The 12,691-nt window shown below is 43.6% G+C and overlaps 1 protein-coding gene across 4 annotated transcripts in view; it reads right to left on the bottom strand.

Annotated features, from left to right (window-relative positions):
- drosha (drosha ribonuclease III) overlaps positions 1–12,691 on the bottom strand; it is a 143,826-nt gene that overhangs the window by 68,830 nt on the left and 62,305 nt on the right. For all 4 annotated transcript variants that reach the window (XM_085286693.1, XM_085286694.1, XM_085286692.1 and 1 more), the window contains 2 exons: positions 12,166–12,265; positions 6,334–6,436 (listed from right to left, as the gene is read on the bottom strand). In XM_085286693.1, coding sequence (XP_085142819.1) covers positions 6,334–6,436; positions 12,166–12,265 — 203 coding nt within the window. The remainder of the gene's footprint in view (positions 1–6,333; positions 6,437–12,165; positions 12,266–12,691) is intronic.

The following is a 12,691-nucleotide window of genomic DNA, read 5'->3' as shown; positions in this document are numbered from 1 at the left end:
AAATCTATAGCCTCTTTAAAGTCAGCACAGCAAGACATTAAAGCCCTTGCAGATGTGTATCACTGGGAAAGCCCTCTGTAATCTTGGCACGACGAAGGCGAGCGTCTCACTGAGGCCGACCGCGACAGGCTCTAGAGACAGGAGTGGTTCGCCTACAGGATGTTTTCCACTAAGCAGCAGCGCTGAGATTTGTGGTTTTACCATAATGCGGACCTCAGTTCTAGATGCTGCTACAAAGCAGATGTTACCTCTGGAAACCAGCTGTGAGAGTGCAAGAACTCCCTCTCAAGTCCAACTTCTCAATGTCTTTCAACTACTACTCATAACGCATTCATGTGTGCGAGCACCGATGCTACGGGGAGAGTGGGTGTGGCCGGGAGGCAGCTTTCTTCATGTTCTGATGACACTGCAGATTTGGAAAGTTCCCCAAATGGAGGCTTTAAAGTTGTTGAAATTCAAAGTTTTTTGCTTCTTATAAGATTTTCAAAACTTTTTCCAAGTGGAAGGAGAATGTAGGGGTAAGCGGTTAGAAACCAGGAGAGCCTCAAGGGATTTAAAAAGGTATTAAAAATCTCAAAGCAACACCTTTGGTGTCAATCAAAGGGCCCAGTGGATGAAGAAACCAAGATATGCAGTTAAGTCTAGCGAGAACACACTTGACAAGGAGGCTGTCCGTGCAAAGAGTGTGCCCCAAAGCAATCCAATCAAACACGCAACTTACCGCAATCATTAAACGGAGATGTGTGCTTCTCAGGCCACCCCGTCAGCCTGCAAACTTGAAGCTGACGCCCTGAAGACACACGGCCCACAAAAACACCCGAACAGCTCGACTGGTAATTGAATGCTAGCATCTCTCTACAGCTCATCTTGCAGTAACATCATGCTCTGGCCAAATCACTCTGCAGTCTCCGGGCTCCAGTGCATTCAACACTCAGTTGTCAGTTCTGCCTGAGAATCCAGTGCGAAATGCAGGAGGTCTACAACTATTAAACATCTCACAATAGCCATGAAAGTCATAGCAAGCGTGCCCAAAGGACATTATGATTCACTTAGCTTCACAATAATAATAACACAAACGTAAGACCGAAGTTCAGCAGCATTTTACATGAATCTGAATAGAATATGAAAGTGCTATTTTCCTCCAAATCCCTTGTTAAATGTATCGAGTTTAAGCCTTTATTGTTCAGATAACCAACCTGAGAAATGACTCACTATTTAAGACCTCAAAGTTCAGTTCACTAAAACGTCTTTTTCCCCAACCTGGATCACCTGTTTACTATGTTGATAAATGACTACATAACTTATTTATTGCTCTTTATAGCCTTTGTCTTGATTTGTTAGCCTGGTTTAATTAAGAAATGTGCTTTCAAAATAAAAGTGAACAAAAGATGTAATAAAACGATGTAATAAAAGCTGAATCGTATATAAAACAGACAAATACATTCAGATCTATTCTTCTATGAGACTCCAACTGCAAGCTCTACCAGTAGGACAAGGCGTTTACAAGCCAGCCAACATGCATTACCTCTCCAGTCCTGGATATGCCCCAGAGTGTTTTCCTGGTTGAACATGCCTGAAACACCCCACCTTCGAGGGGTCCAGGAAGCATCCAAGTCATGCGCCATTTAAACTCACTCTTTTCCAGAGGAGTGGTACCTCTACTCAGAAGCCCTCATGAATGACCAACCTCTTTATCCCATCTGAGGAAAAGCTACAGACACCTTTGGGAGGAAGCTCATTTCCGCTGCTTGAATCTGTGATCTCATTCTTTCGGTTACTAGCCACAGCTTATGGCCATAGGTGAGACTAGGAAAGTAGATCGACCAGTAAATCAACAGTTTCACCTTCACGCTCAGCTTCCTTTTTAACACTACAGACCGCTACGGCGTCTGCAGCACCAATCCCCCTGGCATTCTCCCACTCCAGTCTTTCCCCACTCATGAACCTTGATACGGGATACTTGAACTCCTCCACTTGGACCAGTAACTCCTCCCCAGCCCAGAGAAGGCAATCAAATCTTTTCTGGGTGAGAACCATGACCTCACCCAGTGTGAATTCTCATCCCAGTAGCTTTGCACTCAGCTGTAAATTGCCTCAGTGCGAGCTGGAGGTCGCCTCTCAATGCAGCAATAACGACTACATCATCAGTAAAAAGCACAGGCATGATCCCCAAGACCACCAAACAGGAAACCTTTCACCCCTTGGCTCTGCCAAGAAATACTGTCCATAAAAGTCAAGTCAACTCAAAGTCTCCTGTAGCACATTTTAAACAACATCAGCTGGCCAAAGTCCTGTATAGGACATACAAAATATAAACTAAGTGTTGTCACTAAATCAATATTAAATATACACTAAAAACTGCCAAATAAACAAAGTAAATAAAAACAGAATTGGCGGCAAAGGCCTAAATCCTATTCCCATCAGGAACAAGCCCCCATAGCACTGAGAGACTACTAAAGACTGAAAGGCCAAACTCCTACGCACCCCAAAGTATATCTGAGAGAATAAAAAACACTCCAGTCTTCAACAACCAGGATGAAGAGGACTCTGAGCCTCCTGAATTTGAGGCATTCCCTTCACCAGCATCCTGGCATAGAGTATAATCCCTCTGAAATTGAAGCACACCTTCCAGTCTTGCGTCTGAAAATGGGGGGATCAGCACCCATTTTGCCAGTCCAGAGGCACCATCCTCAAACTCCATGCAGAGGAATGCCAAACAGGACGGTGCCACGACATGCAGGGCCACGATGAACTTAGGCCAAGTCTGCTGGAGGTTCACTAAGGGCTTTTTTATAACCATCTCTGTCCTGATACCTGATATACCGACTATGATACTTTAAATTTAAAAAAGTCATATTTTATAATGATTGTCCTTTTTTTTTTTTATTAAAAAAGGACCAAAAATGCTTTTTTTTTCTTGCCCTTTACTTCATGTACCAAGTTTGAATCCATTGCTGTGCAGAGGATATCAGTCATGGCCAGAGAAGGCCAGCGTCTAATGAATCTCCACATTGTCACAAGTCTAATTCAGACAGCCGTGCTGACTGTACACCGTTATGTTTAGGAATGGGATTGCAATGTCTGTGGGCTTTCAGTGACCAATAAAAACCCAGAGTCAGGGGCATATGAAACACCAGTGGCTGACAGACACATTAATAACCTAGAATGAATTATTCAAAAACGCTCAGGCTCTAATCCATCAAATAATATATTAAGCTCCCTCTCAGCTCAATGGGGGATGAAGCAGCAGACGGACAGGGAAAGCAACACATTAAAGGCAAAAAAATAAACAAAAGCAAAACATAAAAATAGAATTTTTCAGCGCGGCGGTGACAAAGGCAGTCGAAGTGCATTATAACATCAGTTTCAAAAATGAGGCTCGAGCGAGGGGTGAGATGGAGAGACAAAAGAGGGCGCGCATGAAACCAACTCCACCGCTGCTACCATCGCGGCAATTAACAAAAGGAGCAGTTCTCACTCAATGAATACACCGGGCGCATTGTGTATGAATCTGATATTCAGCAAGTGAGAGATAATCCTTTCTCTGCGTTCTTTTAATAGGAAGAGCTTAGAGAGGGGGCCTCACAAAGGTTCACCATCTGTATCCCCCATGGCTGCTGGCAGCGTATAATCCACAGATCAACTGTACAAGGAAATTAGGGCCATAAAACAGAGTGGGGCCTCTTTTCTTCTTCTCGCAATTCTTTTCAAACAGTTTGGTAGGAAGGAAGCGGCGAGGCTTATCAGCGAAGAGGACCTGAGAGGGAAACGGGAGGGCAACAGGCGTGCAGAGTTTCTATGAATAAGCAGTGGGAGAAAGTGGTTTCTAAAGACGAAGAGGTAAAGTGGGCAAGAGCAAAAGTACTGAAGGAGAGGGTGAGAGCGAATGGTTGGGGGCGGTGGTGGGGGGGGCGTTGTACAGAATGGGAGGTGCGCAGGCCAAAAGAGCCCAAATGAGAATGGCCCACTCCGGCAGAAGTTAATGACGAGGGATCAGAAAAGCAAGATTTCCATTCAACACTTTGAATTATTCAGGGTTGCAGGGCAGCTATTTGCATTGCAGATGCCTTTGCTTTCCATTCCTCCACTGCTCTCCCTCCATTCGTCCTCTCTCCAGCTCTCTCCCTTCCCTTTCTCTCTCTGTCTCGAGCAAGAGAATGGCCCTGCCTCAGGGTTAGGAGATAGACACATTCTCAGCTCCGCGGAGAGAAAGCTTTGCCCATGCAAAGCAGGAGATTATCTGCCATTTCCAACACAGCCCAGGTTCAATGGTCACTGTGGCAGAGAAACAAATAAAACAAAGGTCAGAAAACATGCATAGTAAGCCGTTAAAGCTATCTGCCAGGGCCCTGGAAATATTATGAGCATGTCATATTCCATCAGAGCTTTCAAAAGGAGCGTGCGTGGAAAGAGGCCCATTTGAATTAGACGCATGAGCGCGCCGACGGGGAAAGAAAAAAAAATGTTAAAAAGGGAGGGAAAAAAGAAAAATAAAAAAAAAACATTATGGCAACTTCAGACAACGAGGCAGCGACACATCTGCAAGTGCACGTCTGTTGATGTGGCGCCTGCTGCTTTTGAGAAAGTGGTGGTTTGACGTCTCTGTCAGAGGGAGCGGCGTGCGCAAGGATGAAATGACAGTGCTCGCGTGCCCCTCGTACCATCCTACGGCACGTGCGAGCGATCCGAGTTTGTCTTGTAAGGAGAAAGAAGTGCTCTGTTCAGTGAGGGAGAGAGAGTGCTGTGGGGCTGCAGGGTGAGGATGGAAGAGGAGGAGGAAGAGGAGGAGAGGGGGAGATGACAGAGTGACAGCATGACTCATCATCTTCGTGGCACATCTTTCACCTAATAACACCCAAACTCTAGATCGTAGAGGGAGGGGGGCAGAGAAAGATGGAGAAACGCAAAAGGATATAAAGACTAAGTCAGAGACGGGGGAGGGTGGAGACAGATCGACGGCTCGACAACAAGGTCTTAAAGGAGGCGTTTGAGTAAGAAAAAAAAAAAAAAAAAAACCTGAAATGAAGATGACAAAAGCCTCGGTGAAAGAAGAGGAGCAACATCAGACGGCATTCTCGATGCAAACGACTTTGAAAGCCTCGTTTTTTGTGGTTTTTTTGCGTACGTGTGCATGTTGCGCCCCTCAGCGAGTGTGTCTGCGGTGAGCGGGAAGACGAGAGAGGGGTGGGCGATATTTTTGAGTTAGCAACCCAAAAACCCATCACCACAGGGTGCTCTCTGACAGCAAGTTTTCTCACCGGTTCCTTTACAGCACGAACCCTGTTTATTCATCACTTTTCTAAAGATGAAACTGGAGGACAGAAGGTGGGGGGAGAGGCTGAGAGAGACGGGAGGCATCCGGTGTCGCGGCCCTGCTGCCTTGCTCGGATGTGCGCGGCGATGAGGCGGCGACAGCCACGGGACAGAATAGATTATGACTTTGTCTCTGCCGATAATGAAGCCGTTACAAGCACGGAGCGGCGGGCCCAGCGAAGAGGCCGCGGCGCTAGTCAGCACTTTCCCCCCGTCGCTCTCCTGTTTTCCGTGAGAGGGAGGGAAGCGAAGAAGATCTCTTTAAAGTCACCCACTTTCTGTATCTATCATCAGGGGAGCGCAGAGATGGCTGAACTGGTTCAATCAAGATGGTGATAAGATGGGGAAAGCTGCCGACTCTGCAGCTCTCCAGGAGTGAGGCTTAGCTTAGCGCTGCCCATGGGGTAGGATGAAGAGAGAGAGAGAGGGAGACGGGTCCCCACCAAGAGATTTTTTATTATATATGTGTGTGGTTTCCAGCACAGGGTCCTAATCACTGCACAAACCCTATAAACGGAGCAGCTGGAGAGACGAATGGCGAGCTTGTGTATGTGTTTGGTGCGGGCAAAGGAGAGCAGCTCTCTGGGGATAGCATGTCCAGCCAGAGGTCAAACCGCATCTCCAGAGATCAATAAAAGCTGCGTAATGTTTCCAGAGCCTAATGGGAGATCCACTGCAGCTATTTATACCGTTTAACACGCACAAAAAACAAAAGAGGAAATACATTATTATGAAAAGGTTCAGTTTCATTCAAAGCATTTGAATTAAACACATTTATGCATTAAAGCGTTTTCAGTATGCACTGATGCAAAGTCCACTAAAACTCGACTATTAAATCCCCCTACTAATGCGTGTGTTGTGTTTACACAGGCGGAGAGAAAGTATTTGTTTTCTGTATATGGAAATCTACCCTTTTAGGAATAGATTTACATATTTAGTTGACTCGAAATGCATTCCTCTGTTTTGTTCTCCTGCCCGACCATCATCCCCCCTTCTCTCTTGATCTCAGGGGAATCTCACCCATCAGAGCCTCAAAGCAGTTGGCCATGGCGTGCCGCAAGTCCGACTCCCTGCACAGATCCGGTCCGTGAGCGTAGAGCATGAAGCGATCCAGCTCCAGTTTCTGCAAATGAACAAATGCATTCACGTTAGCTCGCTGTCAACAGCACCTCACTAATAACCACGTAAAAAATGATGACCTGTTTCGTTTCTTTTTTTCTTTTTTTTTTGCATTCCGCACTTTCACAGGCTTTTATGTTAGAGTCCAAAAACTCAGGGGAAATGAAAAAGATTGCATGCCCTTGCTGGAAAAGGTTCTACTTCATGGCACTGACAGATGTGCTCATGTGCTGTCCAGCTGTGGCATGAAGCACTAAGCCGGCACAGGAGGAGAATGTTCACACGTGTGCATACAGGCAGACGCACGCTCACACGCACGCTAGATAATCCCAAGATAAAACGTGAAATCGCACTGTGGTGACCTTCATTCACTCTGAAAAGTAGTTCTTTTAGTAGGCGCTACTTTCTTTACAAAAGCATACATCAGTACAGCAAAATTGTACCACAGAGAAATGGCCTTTGAGCAGCAGCTTCCATTCATATAAAGAATTGATGCTCAGAATCATCGTACTGACTTTAAACAAGTCACTGGGATTTATAAAACTCTCCCTGGAACATATGTCCATGTCCTAATTTTTAATAGGATATTAGTGCACGCAAGGTAAATACAGTCAAGTCGCTAATGAGGAAAAGCCAAAAGCTGCAGTTTCTCCAACGGCCTTTGGAGGCTCCAAACGTGAGCTGAAGTTGTGCTTTTTACCCCAATAAGCAACAAGAAACAGCAACAAGTAGTTTCATGTAACAAGTTTGAGGTCAGATTTCTTAGTTATGAGACCAAACTTGTATGTATTTATAAGAGCAGTTAAAAAATAAATAAATAAAAGATAACAGAACATAAATTAAATAGTTGCTCAACTGGCTCCTGATCCATCCAGTTCACAGATCACTGTAATGCCTGAATTATGCTTCAGTGAGACATCGATGTTGTACGGTGTAACCAAACACTCCTTTAAAACCCTACAGTGGAACCTGACGTGCACCTGCCGAGAAATGTAAATACACGTTGAGTTAATGTAGCCCGCAACAATTCGAATGGCGTGGAAGGGTGAGGGGTAATGTTAAGAGGCGTTTCTGAGTCAGGGCGTAGATTCACTGCAGAAGTCTAAATAAGCTCAATGTATAAAGTGCAAAAACAAAGTGATATGTTTTCTGGTCTCTGGTTGGCTGTACTGCTTAAACTAATGAAAATGTACTCGCACGTACCGAGTCTGCTGGACGGTTACAGTGTGAATGGAGTTTTTACTACCAAACTTCAGCTACCACAGTAGCGTTTCCTGGGAGTCATGGATGGACAGACTGAGGCCTCACATTGGCATAAGTGGTTCTTTGGCTTAATCATCTTAGAACATCAAGATCATCTTAAAGCTACACTTATCAAAAGACATGAGCATGGCTACACTTAAGCCAATGTGGAACTGCCAAAAACCTTACTTTGGAGCCATTTGCGGCTCCACAAACTCCACAGACCCCCGACATGTTCAAGATATGAGCTTCTCAAGCCAATTAATGTCCAGTTTTTACCCACAATAACCAAGAAGTATCAGTAAAATGTCAAGTTTTTTAGTGTTGTATAATTAACACATAATCAAAACAATTTAAAAATGTATATTTTCATCAAATGTGGAAGTGCAAAACAATACAGTTCCTCTAATGTCCTCTTGAGGCTTCAAAAGCGATCAATCCCCATAGACGCCATGTTAAAAGGTCTAACTTTATATATGCTTTTTACAAAGCATGCTTACATTCTAGTATACCTTATAGTTTTGGTCTCAAATGGCTTTTTTAAACAAGTGCATGCAGGATGGATTTTCTTTTATAACTCATCCATTTGGATGAGTTATAAAAGTTTAAAATTACAGCAGTGGTCACTTTCCTTGACATGCAGATGCTACCACAGGTAAGGCTTAACCTTAGTTAATTTAAGTCACTGGTCTGAGCCACTGGATCACTGTTTGGTATTAATGGCCTTTAAAGCGGTTATCAAACAGAGAGCGATGGTTGAAGTGCTGTTAATTATCTTCCAGGAATTCTGTGCTCCAATTTTAGTTGGCAATTTATCGGTATTTCCCCTGGTACTAATTAGCAGATATCTCCGTGTATGTGACAAACCCAGGACAGTCTGTTTGCAGCTTGATAACCAAGTTTGCTAGCATTGACCTGATGATATCCGCACTTCTGTTGTGTTTTCTTAACCCTCTGGGCTTGTTCAAAATCACTACCCCTTTCAACTTGTTCGTGGCCAAAAGTGGCCACCAAAAGATTAGGTCTATGTAATTTTTATTATTTTTATGTTTTTTTGCCATTTTTTCTGCATAAAACTTTTAACTAACTTCAATTCTTTTCATAAATATAAAATAGTTATTACTTTTTAAATTTTTAACCCTTTAAACACCAGTTTGTTTGTCCACTTTTAAAACACGTCTTAAAACTCATTTTTACTCTTTGGCTTATGACACAGTCTGACCCTGATTTTATTGTTTTAATCTAATGTGCTGATTTTATTGTTTTAGATGTTTTTATATATATATATATATATATATATTACTTATCTTATATTATTATTACTATTTTTCTCATTTTTTTAACATGCTCAATGTATCATGTTTGGCATGTCAAGTGTACAGCACTTTGTGTTCAGCTCGTGGCTGATCTGAAAGCGCTATATAAATAAATTGCTTGCTTGCTTGTCCACTGCACTAGCTGGAAGACAACATCAAATCTCGCAATTTTATATAATTGCATTGCTACTGAAATTTCTTGTATTATTAAATAGTAGAGTCTGGGGCATGTAATTGATTCACATCAACATTGATTATAATGCATTGTTATATTTGTGCAGGGAGAGCAAAAACATAAAAACTCCCTCTCAGCTTATTCGTGGCCAAAAATGGCCACCCCCTGTTTACGTTTACAAAATGCTATAAAATTCATATATATTAAGAAAAATTCCCACTTATTTGTTCAATGACTTGCTGTTCAGTGCTGTTCAATGGGGGGGTGGGGGGGTGAATGGTCAAAAACAAAAATCACACATGGTATGTTAGTGGCCAGAAAGGCCATTTAATGACCAAATAACCACTGAAATGACCAATGAAATGATCAAAATGTATATTCCAGTGTGTGCTTCTGTGTGCATCCTCATTAGCAGCAAGATGTGCTAACCACAGTAGAGTGGGTTTTTGTAGGCACACTTTCTACACCTGGTGCGAGGGGCTGCTGTTCCAATCCTGGAGGTGCTCCTTTTGCACCTGTATCTCATTTTGTTGGTGGGGTGTGGGTTCAGAGTACTGTATCTTGAGATCAATGGCAGAAGTGGCTGAGAATTAAGGAGAAGGGTGTCTTGCAGTTGTTGAGGTCACCAGCATGTGTCCCAGCTCTCCCAGGATCACTCTTCATTTGTCGATTGTAGAGGACTCCCCCACTTCAGTGAAGTTGTTTCTGGCGGGACAAAGGCATCATCATCACCTCTGCCAAGGTGCCCGAAGGAAAGACGTTGTCCTCAGAGCTCCTCCGTCAGTTGGAGTCTGAACCCCATGCCTTTTTTTACTTCCTGATAACTTCCAGTGTTGTCATCCAACATGCTATGTATTGCTTTATTCTGGTGTAGGCTTTATCTCCACTTCATCTACAATCCTCCAATCCTCACACCTTTGCCTCCCGTGCAGGTTTGTAAGGGTGCACAGCAGCTAAAAGATCTCCTTTGTTATAACAAAGTCAAAAGTAGATCTCAGGCTGCTAATGCAGGAAACTGCATACAGGGTGAGCCCTGGTTTGACACCAGTGGGTACTGGATTGTAGAGCAGTCTCTCTTCAGTGGTGGGACCCACATGGTTTTCCTTTCATGAGGGATCCACTCAGTCACCGGCTCCTCGGTCTCAGAAAATGCTCCTATGTTCTTTTCCATCAGCTGCTCGGCCTCCACCTCCATGCCCCCCAACCCCAATCCTCCCCCAAAGAAGAGGATTCAGGCACTGGCTAGTACTCATCATCAGTGGTGATGCAGTCAGCCTCTTTGGAGATTGTCCCCTCATCTTCTGGAGAGGAGGTTTCTTCATCTTGGGCAGATGTCTTTTCTTCAAGGACAGATGACTGCTGCCGTCCTTGCTCTCTGACCAGATCATACAGACAGTGCTTGAAGCAGTGATGACCTTCTTGCCATATAGCCAGAATAAATGATCTGGAAGCTGTTAGGCTTACTTACAGCAGTAGCTCTGTCTGCACCTGCATAAACTCCAGGACACGTTTACAAACAGTGTTTGTTGTTGTTTGAGCTCCAGCTGCAGGTTTGAACTCTGCAAAATGTCCTGTGATTGTTTTTTTTTTTTTGTTTTTGTTTCTAGAGTTTATATTTTTGGTATGGTATCTTTTTATGAAAAATACAAGAGTAAAAGTGCTTTTAACATGTGCTTCAAAGCGAAGTTTGACTGGGAACCTCAAAGCTCAATAGCCTGCATCCACAGAAATGCACTGCAGCCTATGTAATGTTTGATGCGTCATTATTTATTCCAGTCTATCTTGCAAATACATGTTTGTGCTGCAATGTCATGCACAAACATAAACTATTAGATCCTTAAGATCAAACCTATGTCAAAATTGTTTCATTATTTTGGTCCATTGGAGTGTGGTAGGCCATCGAAAGCCGCTACTAGAAACTCGGTTAAAAGCGATCCATGCTTACATCACTGATGCAGGCCCGTAAAGTTGTAAAATTTCAAATGTGTACTAATAAACATCAAACAGAGTTTTTCGGTCTAACAACAAAGCACATCGCAGATAATAATCTGCATAGGTTGCAATTCAGTGCTGTGATGTGTGAGACTGTGGGTCAGGCAAACTTTCTGCAAACCATTTCTATGAACCAAGTCGAAAGTAGCCCAACTTGACTCTTCTGGCAGCGCACTACAGACAACAAAAAACAGTCAGGGTGCTATTTAATTACGGCTGATAACTGTTGGTGGTATCCCACCCCCGGTGATTGCACACACAAATTAAATCACAATTCATAAATACTCCAACTCAGAGGGAACCCGCTCTGACTTTTAAGCCTTCCAATTGAAGTGGCGGATTGTGCGTTGCTCGCTCAAGATATTTTTTGAAAGATAATTGCGAGTGTTCTTGAGCAGACGGCTTTAGAGGAGCCTGGTAAACAACTTGGCAACGTTGAACACTGTATCACACTCACTTTACTGCGAGCGGCAAATTGAAACAAGCCAAACTGCTACACAGCACTAATGCAGATTCGGGCGGCTGCATCTTTGTATTCAGCAGGGAGCAACATGAAAGATTGAAGTTTTTAATTGCTTTCTCCACATCACGGGACGATTATTGTTGTGTTCTTTACAAACGTGCCAGTGAGTACAGCTTGGCTCTACGACGCTGCCAGCAAGAGAGCGAAGGAGGGAAGCAAGGGGGCCTAACGATAACAGGAACTGGAGAGTGTTTCAGGGAGACCTCTAGGGGCCCATAGGGACCCCAGCCGCACTCGTCTAGTCCTCCAAAACAACAACCTTTTAACTCCAATTACAAACCTGAGGGGGCAAAAATGGGGTAGTAATGGCATCGAGACAAAATTACTCTTTTCCCCAGTGCCTGCTTAGAAAGGAGCAAAGTCATAACAGCAAGACAGAAAACAATAAGACTGTCTCCAACATGTTCTCCTGCCAGATCTGACACCTTACACCACTTTGACCTGCAGAGGAAGGTAATGAGTTGGAGGAGGTGGGGGAGGTTTACCTTGGCTAGCATGGCCAAATGCTGGTTCTGTACGATGGCCGTTCTGTAGGTGGCCAGGCCACCCTCCTCTAAACTGGGAAAAAGGTAGTACAGGTGAACACTGTGGAAAGAGAAATCAAACACAAAATAGTTCAAGTTAGCCTTTTTATGATTTTTCAAATCAGAATTTCTCATCCGAACATGTTAAAGGATAGAAAAATATGACCAAGTATAATCGAATAAAAGTTATTGCTCAGCCCAACAGACACGAGAATCAGTGATGAAGAAAAATAAGCCAATAACTGTCCAAAATAAGGATGACAAACATACAATCTACACGCCAAAAGCAGCCCACCAAAGACGGCTTTGCAAATGTGAAAACTGGGCATCGTTTTGGACTCTAGCTTGAGTTGTGAGTTGCTAAAAATACCAGAAAACCGTGTTAACGTGGTGTCTTTTAAGGATTCACTGTTACATGGGCCAAGTACGGGTGTTCGCTGGCTCTATTATTCAGTCCAGTCTCATAGCAAAATGTGAAATAGTCACA

This window comes from Mchenga conophoros, linkage group LG9 (assembly GCF_057382185.1).
Source record: "Mchenga conophoros isolate Kocher_MC1m ecotype Shallow Benthic linkage group LG9, M_conophoros_male_GT1.1, whole genome shotgun sequence".
In the NCBI taxonomy this organism is placed as follows: domain Eukaryota; kingdom Metazoa; phylum Chordata; class Actinopteri; order Cichliformes; family Cichlidae; genus Mchenga; species Mchenga conophoros.
This window is presented reverse-complemented; position numbering and strand designations above follow the sequence as displayed.